At 34.8% G+C, this 26,852-nt stretch overlaps 1 protein-coding gene across 16 annotated transcripts in view; it reads left to right on the top strand.

Annotated features, from left to right (window-relative positions):
* Window positions 1-26,852, top strand: part of LOC142977085 (uncharacterized protein CG43867) — a 353,930-nt gene that overhangs the window by 306,321 nt on the left and 20,757 nt on the right. For 15 of the 16 annotated variants that reach the window (XM_076120790.1, XM_076120794.1, XM_076120787.1 and 12 more), the window contains 11 exons: window positions 17,388-17,483; window positions 18,396-18,584; window positions 19,416-19,535; window positions 20,543-20,722; window positions 21,279-21,378; window positions 21,859-22,013; window positions 22,339-22,464; window positions 22,918-23,044; window positions 23,547-23,786; window positions 24,362-24,563; window positions 25,969-26,176. In XM_076120790.1, the coding sequence (XP_075976905.1) occupies window positions 17,388-17,483; window positions 18,396-18,584; window positions 19,416-19,535; window positions 20,543-20,722; window positions 21,279-21,378; window positions 21,859-22,013; window positions 22,339-22,464; window positions 22,918-23,044; window positions 23,547-23,786; window positions 24,362-24,563; window positions 25,969-26,176 (1,743 nt within the window). The remainder of the gene's footprint in view (window positions 1-17,387; window positions 17,484-18,395; window positions 18,585-19,415; window positions 19,536-20,542; window positions 20,723-21,278; window positions 21,379-21,858; window positions 22,014-22,338; window positions 22,465-22,917; window positions 23,045-23,546; window positions 23,787-24,361; window positions 24,564-25,968; window positions 26,177-26,852) is intronic. The other variant, XM_076120791.1, reaches the window with a different exon arrangement.

Raw genomic sequence — 26,852 nt, 5'->3', positions numbered from 1 at the left:
ACCTTGACCCTTTGAGGAAACGTTGGCAAGTTTCTTCGTAGATATTGTTTTTCAAATAGGAAACTAGATCTCTCGGTAATGTCGGAGAAATCCGGACTGCCAGACTTTTACGGCTCATTTGCCGTGATATATGTTTTTTACGGCAATTCTGGCTCTGAATCTTAAATTAAAGTGATTTGTACTTTCAAATGTGGGAACGAACACGCTACGTTTAATTTGGAAGTATTGATTTTCTTGGTATAAACTGTTTGGTGAAGAAAAAGCCAGTTTTAATGAGATCGACCTGTTTCTTATTTGGTTTTGATTACGTTGTAGGTATTAATTATGTTACTAATAACACCTTATACTATTTAAGTAACACTGCTGAGTTATTATATTTTTATATTGTTTCTTAAAAATACTTATTATTGTTTCTTCAATGGGGACCACACCTTTCGTCGTCAATCTATCATAGAATATGGATTTAACCAGTGATTCATATGGAATATGCAAAATAGCACACCTTTATTTTAAATAGTCGGAAATAGTGACTAATGCATGAACTTACTAATAGCATATTTTCGTATATCAGACACTTATGATTTTTCACACGATACTTTTGTCGACTTCTTTGACGTCAGTCATGAGCAAAACTTAGCAGTTCCTTATATGCATATTTATATTTCTCAGTGTACTCTTTACCAATTTTAGTTGAAAGACGCTACCCAGTTAATGCTTGTCTTTTATCTTTTGACTGAACATTACCGAGATCATGCTCGTGTCTTAAATCGGAACACGTCATATCGTCTAATCTATAATTAACATAACAAAGCTGTTCAACTTGTTTCAAAAAAATGTTATACTTAACCACATCCAAAGAACACCCGACCTATTACCATATAGATATCGATATGTGTCAAGAGCTTATGGTCATGTCCATGTAGGGTACATGCAACTAGCCCTTTCACTGGTTCCATCACCTCATTCCACTGGCCATGCACAATGTCCGTTCATTCGGACTAATACACTTCGCTCTATCTCTATGGCTACGCTATCGATTCGTGAGAGCCACTCGTGCGTCACTAACTGCAGCCTTTAGTGTGCTCTGTGGTTACAAATGTGCTATTAAATATCTGAAAGCATGTTAGAAATGGAACTACCCACCTTTCTGGTCTCGGTGAGTGGTTGCGGGATTTGCAAACATTTAGAATTTTTTATTTTTTGGATTTTCTTACTCATTGGTCTTGCTTTTCAACAGTAATTATTATGATAGCGGAGTTCACTTTATTTAGTTACGAAAGCCATTGTTAAAATTGTAAAAGAAACCCAGAATTTATTGGTAGATAAAAAATATTTTGACGATTTCAAATACTTGTTAAAGTTTATGAAATAAAAATATTTGACTTTGACTTTGACTTTGACTATTGATATTGCTGTTAAATACAATAAAATACACTAGGGTTGACTTTGACTGGACATATAAATTTTAAATCTGTGAACTATAAGTCAATCGCTTTCAAAGGAGCTAATTATTATGTTCGTTAATATCCTTGTATAATTTTGATCCGAGATAATAATACTATTCAAACAGTTCTAGATCGTTGTGGATGCTCGAATAGCCACCACAAATTATGACCAAACTTACTAAGTAACGAACCTAGCTTCTACCTAAGACGGCGCCAAGTCGGACTACGGACTGCCGCATTACTATTTGTGATTCAAAGCAAACTATTTGCAAGTAAACTAGCAGTACCAAGGTATCTCAAAGTGCATCGGAAGAATACTGTCGCATTCACGGCGCTCCAGATTACCCACGCTGGAAAGTTTCCAACGAGAAATTGATAGTTTATCGACTGAAATATCCCTTTGGATATGTCTTTTTAATCTACATCACGTACGTAATCTGTCCAACGTAGTTCGAGAAGAAAATTGTGGACGATGAGGTAACATACCGGTCTTATATCTTGGCGGATTAAAAGCAGCAGATTTTTAGACGATTCTGCTGAACATAACTCTTTAGATTAACTCGGCAGCCCTTACCTTGGTTAACGTTAAAGGCGTACTTATTCCTTAAAAGCCTTTTAAAGGTAGATAACTGTAACCATAAAATGGGATCTTAGAAACACGCGTATCGATCGATAAGTACCTCGTTTATCAAACCAATGTACACATAATTAAATATCTATTATGCATCGAAAGTATACAGTCATAAGTATAGTGTCAATGATATTAAAGCCATATTTTTTACTATACAATATATATACCGTACTTACTGATTACTTGCCATGAAGTATTTAAAGTTCCATCATTTCATTACAGTATTTCTTCCTTCACTAATTCAACTTCTTTTGAATTGCTTGGATTAGCCATTAAACTTTGCAAAACCTACAACCTACAAGATGGCTTTTCAACATAAAGCTTGTCTTTTTTGTGTAGTAATCTCTTTTGTCCTGTACAACATGGTTGAAGTTTGAAAGAACAATGTAAAATCCGCAATTCCTTCAGAGACATAAAAAGTCGAATTCCGCTTCCCAATTCCGCGCTTGGCACAAGATCCTATTGGTCTATGTTTTCAAGGCTACGTTTGCCTTGAAGACTTGTCCTCGGGTTCTGGATCACGTCCAAGATTCGTCATGGTGTTCCTATACAGGGTGTAAACGACAGCCTACCGAAAACGAAAAAAAATGACTTTAGACACGATTCTGGTGCTTATGGCGTTGAAAATTTTCATCGGTTTTTTCTTGATTTTTCCGATTTTTTATGCGTTTTTTTTTATTTTTTCTGGTATTATTTCGTTAATACTACACAATGCAACATGAATATGAAAAAAAAAACCGTCATATTACTGTTTTTCACAAAAAACAGCAATGGATTAAAACAACGTATAAATTCGCTATCAGCTGTTCGGCCAACGACACCGCGCCGGCGGCGGCCGGCGGCCGCGACGGTCGACGTCACGCCGCGTACCTACGCGCGCCACACAGACACGATTACGCACACAGCTGTCAACCTCACACTCACTAGTATGCAGCGTTACTTAGTATTTGTTCTATGTTAAAAATGAAAATTACATTATCCCGCTCTCCGATAAAAGGTAAATTCATAAGATTTAAAATGTGTGATATCTTATTATTACACGTACAAATACATACAGAACAACAAAAAATCCTATTGATATTCTTTAGCGCTATAAAAATCTCTAATAAACAATTTAACATGTATTGTCGCTTTGTTCCATTTGTTCTTGCAAAATTCTATTCGATATTTACACGCTCATTCATACTTCATACAAGCGCGGTGCGACTCGAAAAGTAGATGGCCGTAGTGACGCGTGACGCCGCGACCGCGCGTGGATGTTACATAGATGGGATGCGGCAAAATGGATGCTAAGTAATTCTCCGGGGATTATGAATTATGATAAGTTAGTTTCTCTGATAAGAATATTAATGGATATTGATTGTTATCATTGTTATGTACCTACATTTTTTATGGTTTAATTAAATAAACGTTTCGTGTTTATTTTATTTACTTTAAGCTGATTTTATGTTATAAATATCAAAGTTTTTTAAACTTACATCAATAATGTTTGTAATGTTATTTGGTATTTGAATAAAACTACAATGCAACCAGTAACAACTGTGACAAGTAAAAATAGTAATGCCACATCAATATTTTATTGAATCTAATCTCTCGCTGGGATCCTAACTCGTCGCTCGTCACCCAATCGGCGGCGCGCGCGTGGACGGCGCGGAGGGAGCGGGTGGCGCGGGCGAGGGGCGGCGCGAGTGAGCGGAGAGGCGCCCGCGCCGGCGGCTCTCTTTGATCGATAGTTCGAGCAATTCGCTCGCGGAAGACGGAAGCTCTTCACCGGTGTCGTTCGTTATGTCCTATTCGTCGTGTCGTGTGTGAACTGCTGTTTATTATTACTTGTTATTGTTCCGGTTTTGAGTTGTTAGTGTTTTTATTGTTATTATTTTTGTTGTTATTGTTTTCAAAGTGCAGTTGTGTTCGTAAATAGGAAGAAATGTTGATGTGTTATGTATGGTGAAGCACGTGGAAGTGCACGGCGTGCTCTGCACCTGTACGTCCGGATCCAAAGGTACTCAAACTCTCGCCATACACCAGGTATTTGCGTGTTGATAGACATTGATAACAATTTGTTTTAGCACTTCCTTATTATTGGTTACGTTTTGCTATTATTGTTTGATTTCACGTAAGCCAAGTAGGTACCTACCTACTTACAATTTTACTATGAGCTATTGTAACATACGGGCCTACTTACGATACCATAAACGATACATAAGATTGTTATCTAATGATAGCGTTGCATACTAGTGAGCGCATAGACGTGGTGGTACGCGTATGTACCTACGACGCGTCGCGACATGTCGTCGCTCAGCGCGCCGCCGCCGCCAGAAATCTCGTAGGCATGCGCGGAGATACATCGCGTTGGTCACTATACATTGAACGCTCAAAAATGACTAACTCGGGAACCAATCATTTCCGAGAAATATCGTTGGAGTAAATTTCGCGCATACAGTGTCACAAACTTACCAGTAAAGTTTTCGGTTAGCTGTCATTTACACCCTGTATATCTCATCGTATATAATATTTACTGCTATATATTTATATCTGTGTGGAGTGTCGCGACGCAATGCAATAAAATCGTAGAACTTTTGTTGCGGCCATTCTTGAGTCTTCCTTTTTAATCTTGTTTGATTTATGCTCGTGTTAGAACGTTTATTGGGTTGCACTTTATGGCAACTGGCGGCCATGTTAGTTCCTAAAATTAAATGTCTTTTTGTCTTTATGGCTTGCAATAAAGATCTTGAAATCTACAATTTTATTTGAAGTGGTTTCCGCGGTTTGGATTATGAAAGTTTTTGAAGTCCTAAATGGTAATAATTTAGCAAAGTTTAATTAAGATTGTTTAATTACTAGATTAGGGTTTGGAGCTGGCTAATGGCGATAGGGACTTTCATAACTTAGGAGAAACGACATAATTTGGCTTGATATTGCCGACAGCTCGGTAAGTAATAAGGATTTCTAAGTTATTTTATTGTTAGACATAAGCACGCGGAATTCTTCAAAATATAATATTCCTCATATCTTCATAGATTTTCCTTGATTTAGTTATCAAATTAATCATCTAACCACCTTGTTAACATAATGAAGCAACTAAATACCAACAATACGAACTCAAGCACCGCCTACACACAGCTTACATATAATTTAAATATTAAACGTCTTTGATAAAGCCTCAACATGTTTCCATTTTAAAACGACAATTATTATAATTAGAAATACGTTGTTTACAACTTACATACGTAATTATGTATTTAAACAAGCAAAGGGTGGATCTTGAAGCTTGTGCTTTATAATTTACGACGCCATTAAATGTGATAAAATAATACGCTTTGTTCATGGTAATAAGATGACATGTTGGTGTCGGGTACCATAGACTATGTGAAAACATTAGCAATGTAAAGGATTTTGAATTTGATTGCCACTTTTCTAATGTTTATGATCACTGAAAATGTTATTGCTTGTATCCGTTTTAGAACTTTTAATAAAACCGCTGAACTTGCAATAAAACTATGCTATTTTCATCCATATCGTATTTTTACCAGTAACTTATTTGTTATCCTTTTTTTCTATTATTTTTACCTTTTTAAAAATTATCTTCAGGTTATATATCCTAAAACAGCCGCAACACATTAAACTACCAATAAACATATCACACTATCATACGATATTGAAAATGAAATCGTCGTAAAGATCTTCAATTCAGTTCTCATCGATAACATTTGAACTCAATTGTGCCGGGTTAACTTCACCAAACCAATTTCATTTATTGTCTGAATGTCATCCAATCAACCTGATTGCTCCCACCAATTACTTGATATAGTAATTGTAACTCTGTTTCCACTAATTCCTTGAACTACCAAAATTACTGAAGACATTTCCTAATTGGAATTCTGTTAAGTATTATTTACTGTCCGCTGGGACTGGTTCTGGAAAGTTAGACCCAAAATAGGTACTGGAATCTCTGAAGTGTAAATATTATCCCTTAACTTATTATAAAAATATGATTAACCTTCGGTTTCTGAGGCACACTTAGCGGTAGTTTATCTGATCAAACTGTGATATCAGCTTAAACACTATTGAACAGATAAACTACGGCTAAATGTACTTTAGAAACCGGTTATAAGAAATGTATTAATTTGCTTAATCCTGATAAAACCGTTTTCTGATCAACAAAATGGTATTAGGCATCTCTATAATAATAGACTTCATAAATGCTATATTCCAAATTCGAAAGCTAAAGCTCAAAATACACTATTCCAGTGCGATACGTTAATACCGGGAATAATAATATTATTCGAAATTAGAAATTCATAGAGCGCGGATTAGTCCCCGTTCAGAAACGATTGGTATGCGACTTGAGCACTCTCCGTCTAACTTTGGACTTCTTTGACGAAGTAATACACTTGATTCACCGGCTGATATTTATGTGTGGCGTAAAAATAGCGTGAGACATTCAAGCGACATATCTGACAGTAGGGATCATGTAAACAAAAGGGAGAGGAATGTGTAGCTTTTTTATAGTCTGTTCCGGTGGACAAAATCGTAAATTTATGTTTTTTTTTATCGGTTTTCAACTTATCAATATATCAATGCCCGGATATTATACACTGAATTGCAGTCTCAATTACTAATACTCTATTTTAATCAATTTACAGATAATATTGCTGATTATGTGATTATTACACAAAATTTTACTATACCGCATTTATTTTGGCATGCAAAATTAAACAAGAATCAATAACTGCATACATCAATACAATAAACCGGATACACATCACATCCACCAATTAGTATCCTATTAACGACTGACATTTGAATATTAAAAGCACTATGTAAATATCGATTCTCATAATGTATACGCGGCACGTCCTGTAGGATATCCTCGCCTCAGTTAGTTCGCTTCCGCGCCGCATCGAGCGTACACGCCGCGCTCGCATTCCTATTAAACATAAAATAAACCGTAAATGAGCATTCCTTTGGGAATTATTCCGTAAAAGTGTGAACTCCCCTTAATGGAGAATGTTACTAGGTTTGCCAAATCGCTTTAAATTTTGACACAGTATAGCCTGTGTGTATACATATAGACTAGTTTTTGTTTCAGTCAAAAATACCAAATAGTTTTGATTTTATAAGCATTCAAAGTTTCGAAAAAATTCGAGTCCCGCTAACGGCGGCGTGAGTGGTTGTGACGTCATACTATACTTGCGCCGCTCGGGCCGCGTCCCGCTTAGTATTAAGTTGCCAACCGTTGTTGTTGGTGTAATAACTTGCGTAGTATTTTGTTGTGTTTGCGTCCGCTTATTACATTTATAGTGTAGTAATAGTAAATATTATTCAATTAATAAAGTGGATGAAGGATTTGAAAAAGGGAAATCGGATAATCTACCTAAAATAGATGAAAATAATGGTTGCGCATTATTTATCAACGAATAGAGATTTTGTTGCCTCCGAAATCCTTTTTATTATTATAAATGCGAAAGTTTGTGAGAATGTATGCATGTATGTATGTACTATTTATTTATTTGTACTATTTACTCCGTACGTTTGGCGCAGTGGTTTAAGCGGTCACCTCGCCGCAATAACCGTAGCGCCGCGTGTGGAGGTTTTGAATCCCATCCGGGACAAATCTTTGTGTGATGAGCACGAGTATCTGTTCTGGTTGTCAATTTATCTATATATTGAGAAGTATATGAGTATGTTTATCAGTTATTTGGTTACCATTGTACAAGCTCTGTATCGTCCAGCAATATTGAATATTTAATTAAATATTTAATGTATGTATATAGGTATGTATGTATATATATGTATATATATATATATATACGTATGTATTGATGTTTGTATGTATGTATGGATGTTTGTTACTCTTTCACGCAAATGTGACTGAACCGATTACGATGACATTTGGTATATAGGTAACTGAAGGCCCAGAATAACACATAGGCTACTTTTTATCCCAGAGTTCCCGAGGGATCGGGATTTACACGGGAAGGGTTTCCATGGAGACGAAGTCGCGGGCGGCCTCTAGTATATTATACATATTTGTAATATCTATACTAGAATATTAGAAAGCTGAAGAGTTAGTTTGTTTGGACGCGCTAATCTCAGGAACTATTGTAAAACTTTCACTGTTAGATAGTCCATTTATCGAGGAAGGCTATAGGCTATATATCATTACGCTACAACGAATAGGAGCAGAGTACCAATTAAATGTTACAAAAACGGGGAAAATTTTGACCCATTCTCTCTTATGTGACGCAAGCAAAGTTGCGAGAGTCAGCTAAGTTAGATATTCACGATCACGCATATTATAAAGAAACGATTTTTAATCGAAATAATCGCGTACTTATTGATTTTACATTTTTCCTGCCACTGTAAAATTAATAAATTCGCGATCAATCCGGTTAGAAATTGTTTCATTATAAGATTAAGTTAATTATTATTACTTATATACTTACCTACATAAAATTTAATTACATTTAGGCACAACATATGGTTTCCTAGTATTTGAATTGAACATTTTTAAAAGTATTTAGGTATAATTTCAACGCAACGAGCGTGCGACCGCAAGCGAACTGTGTGAGCCACACTGAGCAAGTGTAGAGTGACGTCACACCGTCCCCGAGAGCGAGCGTCGTGCGGTTACAACTTGTTTTACTTATAAATCGGAAACTAATTGAGATATCGAAGTAATTCTTTCACTAGTATTTTTTATTTTTAACAAAGAATAAGGAGTGCTAAAAATCAAAATTTGTTAACATTCTCCATTATAAGTTCTATTGTGTGTGTGAATTAAAAATTGTTTGTGTTTAATTTCGAAGATGCTATTTTTTTCTGGACTGATGTTTTTCGACGAAATAATTATGGCTCAAGGTGGGTAGTGTAATTTTTAAGTTGAGTTTAAGTTATTCTAAGCTTTTTTTTACTTTTTAGTAGCGAATGTTCTTTGAGTGTTTTTTGGTGGAATATTTCTTTGTTTATGAATAAAGTTCTACAAGTTAAACCTAGCACAAAACAAAAATTAAGCTTTATTGCATTTTGCTTACGATTTCAGGGTGGTCTATTGTTTTAAAATTATTTATATCAATGCTAATAACCAAGATAATTGCTGCAGTCTGACTTATTTAAAAGTTTTTTATCAAATGTTATTATAAAGTAATATAAAAATACATCTTATTTGTATTTATAAAACTTATTACCAAATTGCAGAAAAAAGTGTCAGAAAATTTTAATTATGTATTTTTCCCCAATTACTAGTCTACTTACGATCGATACTACCGGCATTTATCTAATAATAACTAAATACCTACTAAATCAGAATTCCAATACCAGCTTGTCTCTAACTACATTCTCTAAGTACCGCCCACTGGACTGCATCACGTGTTGATACAATTATCTCAAATGGATGCAGTATCGACAACTTAATGGGAACACCCACTCTATTCCTGTACAATGTCTAATTGTCTATGTCTTCTAACGAATCCACGATTTATTTATTGGTTATTCTTATAGACTTAGGTCGATTTTTCCATCACGAAATTAGTTATTTGAGTCTTCATAAATACTAAAAGTTAAAATCGTCATTGAATGTTTGTACTTAAGTTTGTCTCCCATGAGACATTAAGTAATAAATTAATGTTGGGATCAAAATAAATAGAAAGTTTACCACACAATCATTTGGAAAACACATGTGTAATACAAGTTCGCGAAGATACCTTACTTCACGACGACGCAACCAGATCTAAAACTACAAAGACGAATTACTAAAAAAAAGAATCTTCAACAATTATTCAAAACCCTAGTAGTTTCACACAATTTACTATATCATACATTATCTCTACGAAAAGTTCCTAACCACCTAATTCCTTAGTGTGCAAGACTCAAGTTTCTAATGCAAAAACGATGTCACAAGCTAAGATTTACGGGGTCTCCATAGTTAATAATTTATTATTAGCCTGCACTGCGGTCTCGCATACCCAGACTTCACCCCTATGTGAAGCTAATTACGAATGTGCAAACTTTCCACTTGCAGATAGTTAGTTTGAACGTTAAATTTTGGTGTTAAAAGTTTTGACATATCGAAGGAAGAGCTGTAGAAGTTGTCTGTGAAAGGAGACACTAAGAAGTTACGTACGAGTACCATTAAGAAGTCGCTTGCTCGGAATATACAGATACCTTTTTTAATTGTGTGTTGGCTGTGATTGAAAAAGAAATAACATGTCCTATGATAACCACCTCTGTAAGGTGCCTTGATTACTTTGCTGTACGGCAATATTTTTTATCCTGTCATCCACAAAATGAAAAAAATACTTACCGATAATTTACATTTTCGACATTTTGCTAGGTGTTTTAACGTCTTGAACTCATTTAATATAAATAATAATTATGATTAATTGCTGTATTAATGTAATCACATTACATATTCGACATCTTTCGTTTCTTATCATAAAATCGACATTCCCTCAAAATAATGATAGGTAATTTATTTCTAAACAGTATTGGCAGTGAGATTGATCAAATCAAGTGATTGAAGGAGGAAACCACTTTCACGCTTGACAAGACGCGATATGAAATCAATCCAGAGCCAATACCGATGTTCTCTTAAGAATAAGATGTGTTTTATATTTGTTTACCGAGAAACAGATAAACTTTCAAATATGTATTTGTGAAATTTGTTTACCGAGAAATCGATATTTATAAATATTTTGAATTACTATGAGCATTACAGATCACTTTTAAGTAGACGCTAATCAAGTGCAGAATGTAATAAAACTTCATTAATACCACACTAGAGTCCGCATTCGCCTAAGAATGCGAACTCAACAGCTCTTTATAAATCTTCGTACGAATAACTAGACTATGACTAGGATTGCTGCATACTACTACAAAAAAATGTACTTGCTGACTGAAAATTAATGAGTCGATCGCTACTGTACCTACAGACAGCCACATGAAACTGTACATAGCGCATCCATTGTGATCTACCCCACAACATAAATTGTGGTAGACTAAAGCAGACTTAAATACTTAAATGACCATACGGCGATGAAGTAAATAAACACTATTCCCCTCCTTTAATTGGATCCCAGGAACAATAAATTGCTCCAGACTTTTATTACCACCCACTTAGTTAGTTCCAAAAATCTTCAAATTCTATGAACTCCGGATGTTCAGTCACAAGACTCACAAACTATACCGATCCCGATACGTCGACGTAACGACTTTTGATCTATTCTCGTCGGCAAATGGATCGCGTCGGGAGCAATTGATTGTGATGGTACACTAACAAACATGTGATTATTGTGGCAACTGACACTTAAAAAGAGTGGTTTATGGTGCGCTGAATCAGCTGATTTAGTTCGCAAAGTGTGGACGAATATAGCTTCACTCGCTTTGAATTTTTGTACTGAGAAAAGTAACGAAAACTAGTAGGGAAATACTAATAATGGTTGAGTGAGTAGTGCTTAAGTAGTGAATAATATTTTGGCCACTGATTTGAATTAGTATTCGATATTGTATCATTCAGATACCCATGGTTGGTATTATTCAAAGATCCTTTATCCACATAAACAATAGAAACTATATTCGAAGAATTTGCTGAAATAAAATAATTTGAGAAACCTACCTAATTTTCTAACAAAATATTTATTAGCTAGCAGGAAATTTAACTAACTAACTGTTATCTGACGCTGAATAAACTAATTTGGTAAACTATTGAATAAGATTTGTCGTAATACACAAGGCAACGTCTATCCATATTAAGACTAAAACCGATACAATTTAGGTAGGTATTTTAAAACAGAAATATTGAAATAGCGACTGTGAACTCTTTAAATCAGGTCATCAGGTTAAGCTAAAATGAAACTATTAGACACAAAGATCTATTTCCAAATACCTACCCTATATTCCATACAATCAATATTGGACTCTGTAACGAAATGAACTGAATTTTCCCAGGTAACGTTCTCTTGGTTACTTTATCTATAAGTACGTACTTATCGTTAAGTATTGCCGATCTGGACTGTTGATCGGCGATTCAGTACGTTGTAAAGCGATTTAGCTGGAAATAGAGTGGCCTTTACTTAGTCTAGTGACTTTTTCAATGAGTCTAGGAGAACTATTTCCATAGATTTTAGCTACTGCAACCTTAGCTTGCTTCGAAGATGGCAGTGGAATTTTGGGGAACTTCGCCATCCTTTTCAAGATGATTTGGATGTCTTATGATTTTACTTTACAGGTAGTGTACAAAATTCGTCATTACGTAATGGTCATACGACTTTTAGTAACTAGGTTAACCTATTAGTAATTCTAAAAAGCAGCATTTAAGTCATTGCCTACGAATATAGCCATTTCATTAAGTTAAGGTTGTCAATTTTCCTCGCGTTGGCGTATGTATCCGTAGCTATCCAGTCTTATAATGAATATTCATAAATAAGTACCTACCTACCAGGATTCAATATTCATAATTTGCACAAGTTGACTAAGTCCCCGCCCGATAGGTACGAGTTCCACACCTTGACATTATCAAGCCATTCTAAAATCCACTAACTGCAATTAATTTATAGGTTAACAGCACTGTGAGCAATATTTCCACTATAAATAAGCAATATTCTTTATCTCTATTCCTAGTTTAATTTAACTTTTCCCTTCTTTAACTAGAAAACAAAATGGAGAAGTGCTTAAAGTAATTTATTCAACGAGCAAAGTTTATTCTTTTCTTCTTTTTTCAGCTGCTACATTTTTACGCGCTCATTTCAGAGTATTGTTTTTCAAGATACATTAGTAGAAAAACATAAAACATTGTTTTACGATAGGCTCTTACCTACAGGAATTTACATTGTTATAAAACCTAAAACGATTTTAGTATAAAATGTTTTCCCGAAAACGAAATAAAATAAATATTTGTTTCGGAATTTACTTATTAAAAAGAAAGAAAACGATTCACAGTGTGTTATAAACCCTATTTTTGTTTCGTCGTCTTTTTATTGAATTAATCGATAGAGTATACCATTCTGAGGATTAGAGTAAAACTCCGGGCTCGCTAAGACTTGTACTTTTTTCGTTATTCAGTGTCAAAGTTCCGGAATATCCGACTATTGAAAAACGAAAAAAAATTAATTACAATTTAACGGAAGTACTTATTCCAGAATTTATTTATTCTATCGAAAGAAGATATAATAGCCGACCATTCCACCAATTCCTGAAGCTTTAGCATGAATAGGTCGAGAGATATGAATTTTTTTCTCATTTTTCGTTTTTATTTTTTTATTCATCTAAACCACCGTAGTAGGTGGTCATTCCTACATCAAAAAATTGCTAATACTTTCTTTTATTTGCAGTATTATTTCTAAAACCTAACTCGCTGGTTTCCAGGAGATATTTGAAAGTTTAGTAATATCCGAAATATCCGCACATAGGGCTGCCACTTCAATCAAAATTTAATAAATTTATTTTTATAAAGTTTTACCTTTAATATCACGACCATAACAAGATATCATAATTTTGTGGCTTTAAATGGCAAAGATTGGGTAATTTTATAAAGGAAATTAAAAACAAATTAAGAAATTGGTATGATGTTGATTGATACATTTATTTGGAATCTGTCTATAAATTCTAACTCTAAAGACTCAACTTATAGTAAATGAAAGAAAATCCTTTCCGATATCTCATAAGTATACCTATAAATCAACATTCAACATAAGTACTATTACCACATTTTGTTTTTTTTTCAAAATATTTTTAGTTAATTTATTTAATTTTACAATTACTTTTTAAATGAATTTCATATTATTTTATGATTTACAACAACTTTTTTTAAGATCAATTTTATTGTCATTTTTGTGGTATAACAATTTTAAGAATAATTTTTAATGTATTTTATATATCTACATGAATTATATACCTATCTATAATTTTAAATCAAATTTTATCATGTATGTACATCAATTGTGTCGATTTTTTATTTAAAAAATATGATAAAATTATTTTCGTCAACAATTTATTTATTATAATATATACACATATTATATAATTATATTTGTTGATTTTTTTTCTAAAAAGCAAAATAAATGGTTGTTCCATCTGGAGTTGGAACAATTTTAGGGGACTGAGCGCCAGTCAACCTTAATACCGCAACCTTACTCTGCACTTCAACAACCTCAGTAAGGCGTGACTGAGGTACGTCGTGCAGAACTACGGCCGGGGGGCTTGTCTTAACTTTTTTTTTCAAATAAAGGTTTATAATCTTATATAATTTTCGGATACTCGAAAGTGACAACCCTAAGTAAAATTTAAAATTTCAAATATCTCCTGGAAACCAGCGAGTTAGGTTTTAGAAATAATACTGCAAATAAAAGAAAGTATTAGCATTTTTTTGATGTAGGAATGACCACCTACTACGGTGGTTTAGATGAATAAAAAAATAAAAACGAAAAATGAGAAAAAAATTCATATCTCTCGACCTATTCATGCTAAAGCTTCAGGAATTGGTGGAATGGTCGGCTATTATATCTTCTTTCGATAGAATAAATAAATTCTGGAATAAGTACTTCCGTTAAATTGTAATTAATTTTTTTTCGTTTTTCAATAGTCGGATATTCCGGAACTTTGACACTGAATAACGAAAAAAGTACAAGTCTTAGCGAGCCCGGAGTTTTACTCTAATCCTCAGAATGGTATACTCTATCGATTAATTCAATAAAAAGACGACGAAACAAAAATAGGGTTTATAACACACTGTGCGATTCCGGCTCATCCGGTGCCGTTTACTGATGCGTTCAGTGCAGAGTTATTTTCAAATCGTAAATCACAGGGCGGCGACACTTGACTAATTTTAACCCTGAAAATTGTTTTACAACAGCTTACAAGTTTATTAACTTTTTTTATAAACTTATGGTAAATCCATCACAGTATTATTATTACTGAAATTATTTTATGACATTTTCTTTAAGACGGCTTCCATAATTGGCCTTTATTGATACCAAAAAGTTTGTCCCACATAGATAAATATGAACGAACAGTAGTGCACATACTCAAACAAGTTTTATAGTGGGCGATAGATTTATTTTAAACGATTACTGCCCACAAATGGGCAGCAATTAACACTAATTCAACACCTCGCCTTTATTACATGTTTCCTAACAAAGTCATTACGAAATTAACTACCGGTTGAGACTGAATAAACAAGGAAGTTAGTTGCTGCAATTCATACTAAGTTTAATAAGACAGAGTGTAATAATGAACGAGTTGTGTGTTAAAACTACTTACTTAGAGTTCACAGCTGGAAGCTTATGAAGAGACAAACTCACCCTTAATGCTTGAAGTCTGATATCAATCAAAATATGGGTAGTGCAGCACAAAACTACATAAAATCTACTTGTAGATATTTATATGTTAACATAATAACATGGATAAATCAGGCACATCGAAAGTAATCGAAACCAAAATAGAAACGGCTCTAATATTTGTGCATTTTATTTTAAATCAATCTCTGTTCTGTTCCGTCGGCACTTGATGTAGCTCATCACAAGTGCTAACTACTGCTTATTTTTCATCGTCCACAGTCTGAGTGTTACCCGATTTAGAAAGTTCCCGATATTCGTAGCGTCCCCTCTTGTCGTGAGTCAGGCAAATTATAGCGTTTGTGATTAATGCGAGCTATTCCTGGGCGTATCCTTCACCCGCCGGCTCACCTTTCTTTGTTCTTCCTAGCGTCTATTGTAAAACTACAGGGCGTTACCAAACATGCATTGACTTTCTCAAAACAATGGCTGTATATTGCAAGTTTCTAAATCCTTTCGACTTCTTAAGTGCTGATATAAGGGATAATATAATATATCATCAAGGTACAGTGAATAAATCAGGGTCAACGTACTATTTTACTGGGCAGTAAAAAGCATCTCACATGTTTTATAACAGCGGAAACGGTGTACCTACATCGACGTGTGTAATAAGGATTATGGACTGTAAACTGTAGTTGCTTCGATGATTCAGCGTCGAAATACTAAGACGAAGCCATCGGAATGTTATTTACTAATACACGCGCTTGTGTATTTTGACTATCAAAATCATATATTACGATATCTTTGCTCTTTAGATTGTAATGCTTGACTTTACGACGATAATGAGATGGACCGCTTGTTCATAAAATGATAAATCATCCATTATTATTACGTGAAACAGAGAAATATCTTTTCTTTTCCGGCATAACCATAATTTCTGGTTTTAGTTCAGCTAAATATTGTTTCCAACATTATGTGAACTAAAATCAGAAAATAACTAGGACATGTACCTACCTACTTAAATGGCGTCTGTTTCCACCACGGTCATATCTTAACAGTAAAGTCACCTCAGCAGAGGGGTTAATGAAACTGATAAAGTTACTTAACACCAAAAACTTAATCAATATCCATATCGATGGCTGTTGAATAAGGGTGAGGTGTTGATAATCCTGTCCGTATCGGATAACCGTTGTTTCAATTCAAACTAATTCCAGTTAATCCCTACTTCGTGATTGGATTAATATGTCCATTGAAACGTGAACGCGCGTGCAGCGTTTATGTGTATCTAGCTTTATTTACAAATAGAGATTTATACTGTTTGATTTTGATCGTGTCAATATTAATGGTTGATTGAAATTTGCGCTGGAATAATTAATTTTTGATGAAATTCATCATATCTGTATCAATTTTACAGCTCAATCAATGGAAAAGCGTGTTTGTTAGTCAAATGAAACGTGTTAATAAGCTTTACCTGCACAGAATAGATAAAATCGCAAGTGAATTGACTGGACAGTATTGTGCAATGATGAATAAACTATACCGAGTATATCAGAGTTAATGTGGTTAGCCGCGCTATGAAGCTTGTCACCACAATGCTTTGATACTTATCTGTCTGAACACAGTTGCAACATGCCCGACTTGGTTTTAAATCTAGTGGTTTTGTACCGGCCCTGTAGTTGCGGCACAGTGTGGTTGGTTTTATTGTGACGACAGCTTAAACATAAGCCGCTTATGCTGGGTTGAAATACTATTTTGAGTTGCATCGCTTGTTGCAATGTGTATGTTTACTTTTTAACTTATTTTCATACGTTTTTAACGGTCAGTCAGACGGTTTTCTATAGTTTTATTTGCTTCGAATTTATTGGTGTTTAAATAAAGCGAGTCTGCGTTCTTTTAAAGCACTTGAGACTGAAGTAATAATAATATCCAAATCTCTGTATTTAAAAAGTTTTCAATATATTATTGTGTTTAAGCTAATTAAGAAGTTACTAGTAATTTGGTATATTTTTAAATCTAAATATTTTTATTTTATTGTTTCAGGTCCGCGCCATGGAGCAGCGGCTGTGCGAATGGCCAGCGGGCACTGACGGTGCACCCAGAGCCATCTCGCGGCTGGAAGGCCAGATAGAAGAACAGGTAATTAGAAAATACCGGATACCACGACAAAAACGCACGATACTACATTTCGAAATATTTTGAGAAACGTACCTACTCATCAAAAACAGTTTAATATTTCGTAATTTTCTTAAATGATACTTGCGCAATGTGTAAATATTATTATTATTTATTTCCTATCGAGTCACAAATAAGTATAAAATAGGTGTGTTCGACCGAAATAGCTATAACCTCCTTTTTTAAGTAGGCTAAATAAATACGAACGAACGCAACATTACTTCGTCACAACCGGTTTTTAAACTTTACCATAGACTTGAAATTGGTTTGGGAACTCAATTGACTACTCAATGAAATGTCATACTGATACTGACGTAGAGTAGAAAAGTAATGTAAACAATTTGTGTTTTTGTAATTTTAACTAAAATAATGAATGAAAAAGTGAAATTAAAATATGTTTTGTGTCATTCAACGCATTACTGTGTCAATTGGTATACTGCGATATATTATTCAAGTTAGAAAAATGGTGTTCTGTGATACAAAATTGGAAAGTTGTAACTAGTACGAGATGCAGGTATTTTAAATATTTTTCTTACATAAATAATGACGTTCTAATATTCATTACTACCTACCTTCAGTTTTGTTAATAAAATTATATTTCAGTAGTTCCAAATTGTAGTATATTTTAATACAGTAAATCTGTAAAATCAGAGAAATACCTGTGTAAGTTGTGACAACTTATCTCGGTGTTTGTTTTGTGCACATTCCCAATAACCGCAGAAACAATATAATGTACCTATTAAATTTATTGCTTTGAACTATTCAATTAATACGTTGGGGCTAACGTTAAAAACTGTCCTCTTACAATAAAACCGTTCACCAATACTTACATATTTTAAAAAATATTCGAATTTAACTTACATAATTGTTTTTCAGAAGAACTTAAGACTCCAGGACGCGAAGCAGGTGGAAGCGAAGGCGGCCCGCATCAAAGAGTGGGTGACCAACAAGCTCCGAGAGCTGGAACAACAGAACCAGTTGCTACGGGAACAGAATGACCGGTGTAACCAACAACTAGAGTTATTAAGGAACCATATAGCTGCTCAGGGTAGCAGGAATTGTACTGTAAGTATTTAAAACAATCACTATTTATTCTTATTAACATTCTAATTAAAAATAAAATAAATTTCACCCATTAATGTCCTTCTATTGGGCAAGGGGCTAAGCCTTGCCCCACCACATTGGCAAATTGCTATTGCCAACTTTGCATTCTAATATTCAAATTATTATAAATATCAATATGTGGTATGACTAAAAAGAAAGATAAGAAAATGTTGTGTTTCCAAAAATCTTGGTAATGAATCAGCAACAAAAAAAAAATTTGAATACCATATAACATTTCAAATGGTTCTTAACATTGCTATTTGCATAGACTTCAAAGCATCTCATTTCAGTTGAGTTGTTGTGCATTTAAATGCCAGTATGCTCTGAATTTGATGACATGTAACTGTAAAGCTTTACATTATAGAGCTTGAATGTAAAAACATTACACATTAATCATAAATTCATTATTTTAATTGGAATATGCATCTTTATTTTTTACCCAATGACAGGAAAGTCATCATTGGCATAACAAACAAAATTAAAAAGTATTTAATATATGGAACTCAAATAGAACCAATTATTTAGAACATATTCTTACTAAGCACACAGACAACCAAGTCTTGTGGTTATGTTTCAATCAAAACAATCTCAAAAAATATAAAACTAAATTACGGTTTACTCTTGTGGGACAAAGTTATTTTGTTATCTATACAACATTTATTATACACAAGCTCTATTTTCTGAAAGAACATTTGAAACCCAAAATATTATACCAAAACAGTAAATGTGATCTATTAAATTACCTGTAGTAAATGCTAGGATTATTACTACTGTGCCCAATTAACTCCCCAGTTCCTACCAACTCGAGCGAGCCTCTCACTAGAAGTGAGGACGGATGACGGCTCGCCTCGAGCCGCGTCCAGCCTCTTGGCTAGCAACCGACGACGTTCAGAGAGCCTTGAAGGGCCACAGGTAGAGATGCCGATAGGGCTTACATGTTTAGGCTAAAGTGACCTTATTGTTTTATTTTTCAGCACTCTTTTTTCATGTGTTAGCAGCTTTTTGTTGTTCTTTGTTGACGGAATAGATTTTAGGTTTCTGCAAAGGATTTAGTACTGGTCTTGTGTCTGATAATCTCTTGTTATTACACTATTTTGTAGTAGGGCTCGCCTCTTTCAAGTATTTTCAAATCCGGACTGTGCATAGTAGTAGTACAGTGTATTAATTACTAGGTGATTATGTAGTTTCTGTGGATATTAATGCCCTCTATTTTCCTGAACATAGAAAATGATTAAAATTTTTGTCATTTTGCACCATTTTTTTTTATATGTCTTAGTATGATTTAGCTTCAAGATAAAATCAAAGGAGTTAATTTATAGCCATTTAAAAAGTGTATATAGCTTTAGATATTGTTTCATTCATTTTCAGCACAGGATGTCAAAGCTTTAGTTGTGCACATAATTAAGTTAAGAAGCATTAAAGTTTAATTTGCGTTTGGTTAATATAGGCATATATTAACAAAACGCAAAAACGTTAATATAGGCATATATTAAGTCATAAAAATAAATATATCCATACTCCATACATTTCATTGTTGTCATAATTATAGAGACTTCTGAAGTAAATTATACATTAGAAGAAGCTGCCACAGTACTAAGAAAGTGAAGCACATCTTCACTTAAATTGTAATTCAAAATTTCTCAACTCATTCTTACTGTAGATGCGTTTCTATCCCTTAAAGACAAAAAAAGCATCCTTCAGTATGTTTCCTATAATAAAACAACTCTATGACACAAAATTATATGTTTTATTCCATTTATAAAGCATTAATTACTAACATACCTACTATTAAAAAATATCGAGTATGTATTTGAAAAGATATCTGGTATTTAAAAATAAATTAAAATAATTGTTATTTATTTATTTTATTTAAAAATAAATAATTCTACATCTATCTAATGCGCTATTTTTCTCGACAGCTACCAATAAATTCATCAGAGCCACACTACAGCACGCCGGTGAGACACCGCCGCAACTTGTCCATCGGCGCTACCAACATAGCGAACAACGTGAACGCTGCCAACCCCCCGGGACTAACCACTATGAACAGAACCATGGATGAGAGGACCACTGCCAGTTTATTGGCTGATGATTTAGCTGTAAGCATTCTTCATTCATAAAATAAATAAATTATAAACTTAACCCATTACTGTCCCACTGCTGGGCAAGGGTCTCCTCCTGTAATGAGGGAGGGGTTAGGCCTTGAGTCCACCACGCTGACCAAGTGCGGGTTTGGGACAAACAAATTTAGAGATGTTATGTAAAAACTAGCAACTTATCTCAATATATATACAACTCAAATGGTAACTATCATAGTCCACAACGCACAGCCCAAACCACCGGACGGATTGGGCTGAAATTTGGCATGCCAGTAGATGTTATGACGTAGGCATCCGCTAAGAAAGGATTTTAAATTGACCTCCAAGGGGATAAAATATCTATAACTATTAGCTGTATAGTTTTAATTAATTTATGAAGACAACAACATTTTGATCACAATCCTCCGCTTATACCTACATATTATTATGAGCACCATGGTTAAATAAATGTCAACTTTACTTCGCTATATCCTGGCAATCAAAATATCAACAGTAGTGAGATCACAAATAATTGTGAACAGTTCCTATTATTAACTTTTTTGCTGTTGTGTTCCAGTCTGCTGTAGAGAACTTAGTGGTGCTACCAACGACGCCAAACACATCAACTGACGGTGATACCACGCATGATTACGCTGAAATTTATACACCAAGCAGAGGTTTGTTTATACTTATTATATTTGTACATTTAAGGCAAAAAATGCATTATTTTTTTGTTCGTTAGCTGTTTTCAGTCAACTTTGTCAGCAGCCCTTACTATTACTTTGTAGTAGAAAAGTCCTCAATAATTGGCTAGCTAGCAGGCTGATCGCGTGTTACGTCTTCTAATAGACTGATACGAATTAGAATAAATAAGAACGAATACGAACTTATATAGATTGAGCCATGCCTATTAAAGAGACGTAATACATAACACGTATTTATTTATATGTTTTGCCAGTCGGTACCAGTATCACACTCTTGACAACCGGTCTTACCGGTGGGTATCGTGCTATCCAGGTAACTCGGTTGTGAAGGTCCGATAGGCAGTCGCTCCATGTTAAATACTGATATTTAGCTGCAGCCGGTGAGACTGGAAGCCGACTCTAACACAGTTGTAAAGAAAAAGTAATCTGATAATGATTCGTTTGTATGTGTAGAGCGCACGCCGGCGTGGCAGGGCGGCGTGCACGTGATCGTGCAGGGCAACAGCCGCGGCGGCTCGTCCACGGGCGACAGCTCGGCCTCCGAGCAGCCGCGCCCGCCCACGCCGCCGCTGCACCGCTTCCCCAGCTGGGAGGCCAAGATCTACCAGGTCATTATTACCTTTTACTTTATACACTAAAATAATTTAAAAAAATCGAGCTGAGCGTCTCAATGTGCCAAAAAGTAACACTGTGATTTTGAATTGAACACATGCTTTAACTCTTCATAAATCCGAGGCAGGTAAGGATTAATATTATTTTTAAAAAGACTCACTTAACAAAATTGTTAAGATTGAAAATTATCCAAAGAACAGGATTGTCGTACTCCAATAGTATCTATCTTATGAACAAACGATCGAGTGATAATGCCTCTCGCGTTACTTTAGTATATTTTATTCAAAGATTTCACCAAGTTTATGATTATTTTTTGCGCAGGTGGCAGACGACGGACTCCAACAGTCGGTAGAGGAGGAACTAAGTCCACCGCCTTGTCCACGACCCATGCATGAGTCCACCAGCTACCAGGATATATCCGTCCCCGTTTACGCCACTGTCAAAGGGGTAAACAACTATTTTTTTATATTTTAAGTCTAGTTCAAAAAAGTTGTTTCTAAAATGACTTTAAATTCACAGGGCGTATATGTTACAGTTAATACTCTTAACCAGTCAAAACTACTATAGACTAGCAAAGTCAGTCAAAAGTAGTTTTGCCTGAACAGGCTGGTAGCACTATATAGAGATTTACTTTATTGATAAACACCATGTACATTGGACTTTTTTGATGTTCAGATCTATCGAGAGTTTGCTTCATAGTTAATATTGTCAAATTACAAAAAAGACAAGGATGGAACTGTATGTAACTATAAAAATAATTCGTTTTTTCTCATTAATCTTCGATGTGGCTATGCCGATGTTGACAAACCGACTAGTCGTGAAAATTGAACAGTCGGACATATTATGCTACATTAGTATGTATATCAATAATTATACTAACAGTGTGTAATGTGTTGCCAGCGCGCTAGTCAGATAAGATCGATGCCGTTCACGGGCGACTCGTCGGACGACTCCTCGGACGGCGAGGAGTCCATGGGCGTCACCGTCCACAACACGCCGCACCATCAACTTGTTAACCCTGTGTTTGGTAAGTGTATTACACGATCTATCAATTTAACGCAAATATAATTTATACTCTTTTCCATCATCAAATCATCTATATTTTTAAAAGTGTCGGTCTAAATATTAAATTAATTTTGTTTATGTTTTAAGTAAACCTCAGCAAATCTTTATTTTGTTATCATCATATCTAAAATATTGTGCTTATGATTATAACATTTAAAAAGCAAGTAACGCTTTAAATTTTTTATCAAACGAAACAGGGAAATTTTATTGAACTTATTATATGCAAGCAGCAACCGGCTTACTATCGAGAAGTTTGGTATGAAAATATAACGATATTTGAGCAGTACATTGTACATGTGAAACTTTCGATACCGACTGAAGAGAATCGCGCTACTGATCGCAGGAAATATAACGTAATTTTATAGTTTTTGGTTTAATTACTCTACAAAATGTGAAAGCCGTACGTATAGAATGTGTAGATGCCAAATATAAAGCTAATTTACTTTTATATTTTTTTCTCACAGGCGGCCAAACATCAAACCAAATGCCAATCAACAACGTGAACCTTACGAGTGTGCTCCCCGCGTCGATACAGCAGACATCCAACGGCCTAGTACTGACCAACAGTGCTAACGGCCAGTGTAGTTCTTCAGACACCAGCCTCAGTGCCAGTAGTCCTTCCAAGAGTGTGAAGACCAGTTCCAGTTTGTCGCCGGCGAAACGGTCTAGTAGCGGCTCGCCTAGTAAACAGAGTAAAACTAGAGGTGAGACTTTATATTGTTTTGTGATATAATTTGTAAGGTTCAAGACTTAATGAAGTAGGGTCTATCGGGCCGTCTATTAATGTGTGATATTTTTCAATTGTGATTTCATAAACAAGCCAATGATAATGCTTTGCCAAGGCCTCTATTTTACTCTTCTTAGTTAACCAATTTTACTAATAATTTAAACATTTTAAACAACATTTATTAGATCAAATAAATCAATAAAATTCTTGTAAATTTCTGCAAAAAGAATAAAATATTCTTCTACTGATCTGATTGAAAATTTCATTTTAGTTTGTACAAGTACACAGCTCTTTTGTATAAATTCAGAAACAGGTCTAAAGTGTAGTACTTTAGAACTGTTTGTGAATAATGAATTGTGAATTTGAAAATTAAATTGTGTTAAAACCATAATATAGTCGTTCCATCCTTATTTCTCTTCAACCCGCACTTAGCCAGCGTGGTAGACTCACGGCCTAACCCCGCTCTCTGCCAGACCTTTGATCGGCAGTGACAAATTAATGGGTTATAATTATTAGGTATATTATTTAATTTTAATATCCTCATTATCTCAGACACATCGTTCGAGTCGGGCATGTCGGACGACTACGCGATCCCGCCGGACGCGGTGTCGTGCGACAGCACGGCGTCCCCCTCGCTGGCGTCGCTGTGCCGCGCGCCGCCCGCCACGGACTCGCCGCGACGACATGACGCCTTGGAGAAGAGCGGACACCTCGCCAAGCTGGGGGGGAAGCTTAAGACTTGGAGGAAACGATGGTATGAATATATATCTGGCCGGTTGAGCTCATATCCAAAGATCTTTAAGCTTTTGCTTTTTAGGCCAAAATCTGAGGCGCCCATAGCCAGTTACGCCCACCGAACGGTAAACGATCTGTGGGTTAAGCAACCGTTGGCGCGGTCATACCGTAGATGGGTGACCGCATAGTGGTATTTGAACTTGCTTCGGAGGGCATGTAAAAAGTCGGTCCTGGCTGTTGTCTACTTAGATAACAGTCGTTAAGCCATGTCAAAGGCCTTTTCGGGCGGCTTGAACAACTTTGACACTAGGTTGACCACTAACCATACGACAAACAACAACAGGCCAAAATCAATATACTTTTCCATATACGCCAAATATTCTTATACCAATGAATGGCTAATGTTCAATATAATGTACAGACTTTGTATATTAAAATGGCAATAGGTATTTCAAAATATAGGGGTCATTTAGTAACCATACTTGTGATGAATTACTTTAACTTAAGATTATTATAACTGTGTAGATGATTCATAACCTAGGCTGTTTTATATATAGATAAAATCTTCCCTTGTCCTCAATGTGATTTGTGCCAACAAACACCACTTACTAGGACTCTAAATACTTTTGCAATATTTTCTTTCATACATACTTTAGTAAATGCTTAATTACGAGTAACTACGCACCTAAGCTTTTAAAAGAAGGAACATCTATACAGTCTACATAGATCTTTCTAGAGCGCTCTTTCCCGATATTCCCTATTTCGTAAATCTGCTTTCATAAGGCGAAATACGAAAGATATTTGTTTACGATTCCTCATCAAAGCATCTCTATGTTTAATAAACAATGTGGTAATTAAATTATCCTTATTTAAATTAAAATAGCGATTAGTATTATGGAATCTTATAACGATTCGACCCATTGTATTAGATTGAACAAAGAACTATAATGTGAACACTGAGATTAGTTTGATTTTAACTTTGGACTAAGATACACGTGTATATCTTCTAGATAACTAGTGGTTATTCTTCTAAATAGACTTTGTTTCATTGTTAATTCTGTGGATAAGGTAAGCTTAGTTTACATTAAAAAACCTGTTTATTTATTTGTGTTAATTGTTTACAATGAATGGGTTGCCCGGACTAAATATCAGTTGGCGAATTAAATATTTTTTCGCAAAATCATTTAAAAATAATCGACTATCGCAATACAAAAAATTAATACAAAACTCAATTACAGTACCATTTCTTGTCTTTACTGCACTAAGGACAAAACATATTTTTGATAAATCTCGATTTGGTACAATATCTAACATCTCGATTGATAATAATTTCCTCAAAAAATAACAGACTGCCACTCTATAATAATTAAATAAAATTATAACAGTATATTGCCTTAATAACCTCTCCATTTTCTCCTTAACAGGTTTGTCCTCAAAAACGGCACCCTGTCGTACTGGAAGTCACAATCGGAAGTGAATCGCAAGCCGCAAGGTCAGATCGGCTTAGGCGAGGCTTGCAAGATATCCAGGAACGAGGGAGCGGCTACGTTTGAAATATTCACCGGCAGCAGGACTTATTACCTCACCGCTGATAGCATCGCCACTATGGAGGATTGGATTAGAGTTTTACAGGTACGGAAGTCATATATACTTATTAGTACGTGAAGAGAAAATTGCGCGGACAGTGAAGTATGAAATTTGGCACAACTTGTAGTTTATATGTAGAAGAAGTACAGAACGTCTATATTTTTCAATAAGAATGCTCATAAAGTTCCTACATTAAATCAATAAATAAAACATTACACACACTACCATGCATTTGACACACAAACACAAGTATGTGTTGCACGCATACATACTCTATGGTCAAATGTTCGAACATAATATGTTAATGAGTATAAATTTATGATGGTCTTCGACCACTTGTAAAAATAATTGTTTAATAACAAATTCTTGAATATCTTTTCTCGAATTTGATAAGACAACCTTTTTAGTGACTTTATGTGTGATTTGAGCGGTAGTGTATACGATTCTTGAACACAAGCTCTTGGGTTCGATCCTCGAGTTGGACTAAGTGTCACTGAATATTTTCGACTTCTGCTCCAATAAAGTAATACATACATGCCTTTCTTTAAAGTGGTTGCTTAAAACTTTCCGCTTAATAACAAGTTAGCTTTTTGGTTGGTCAACTTTAAAATATTAAATTGAATCTAAATAGACAGCTATGTTGTCTTGTACGCAACTGACAATTAACTAGCAATTAGACTTATGAAATATTCAAATAAAAGTGATAATTACTCTAGTTTAC

Source organism: Anticarsia gemmatalis, chromosome 12 (assembly GCF_050436995.1).
Source record: "Anticarsia gemmatalis isolate Benzon Research Colony breed Stoneville strain chromosome 12, ilAntGemm2 primary, whole genome shotgun sequence".
Classification (NCBI taxonomy): Eukaryota; Metazoa; Arthropoda; class Insecta; order Lepidoptera; family Erebidae; genus Anticarsia; species Anticarsia gemmatalis.
This window is presented reverse-complemented; position numbering and strand designations above follow the sequence as displayed.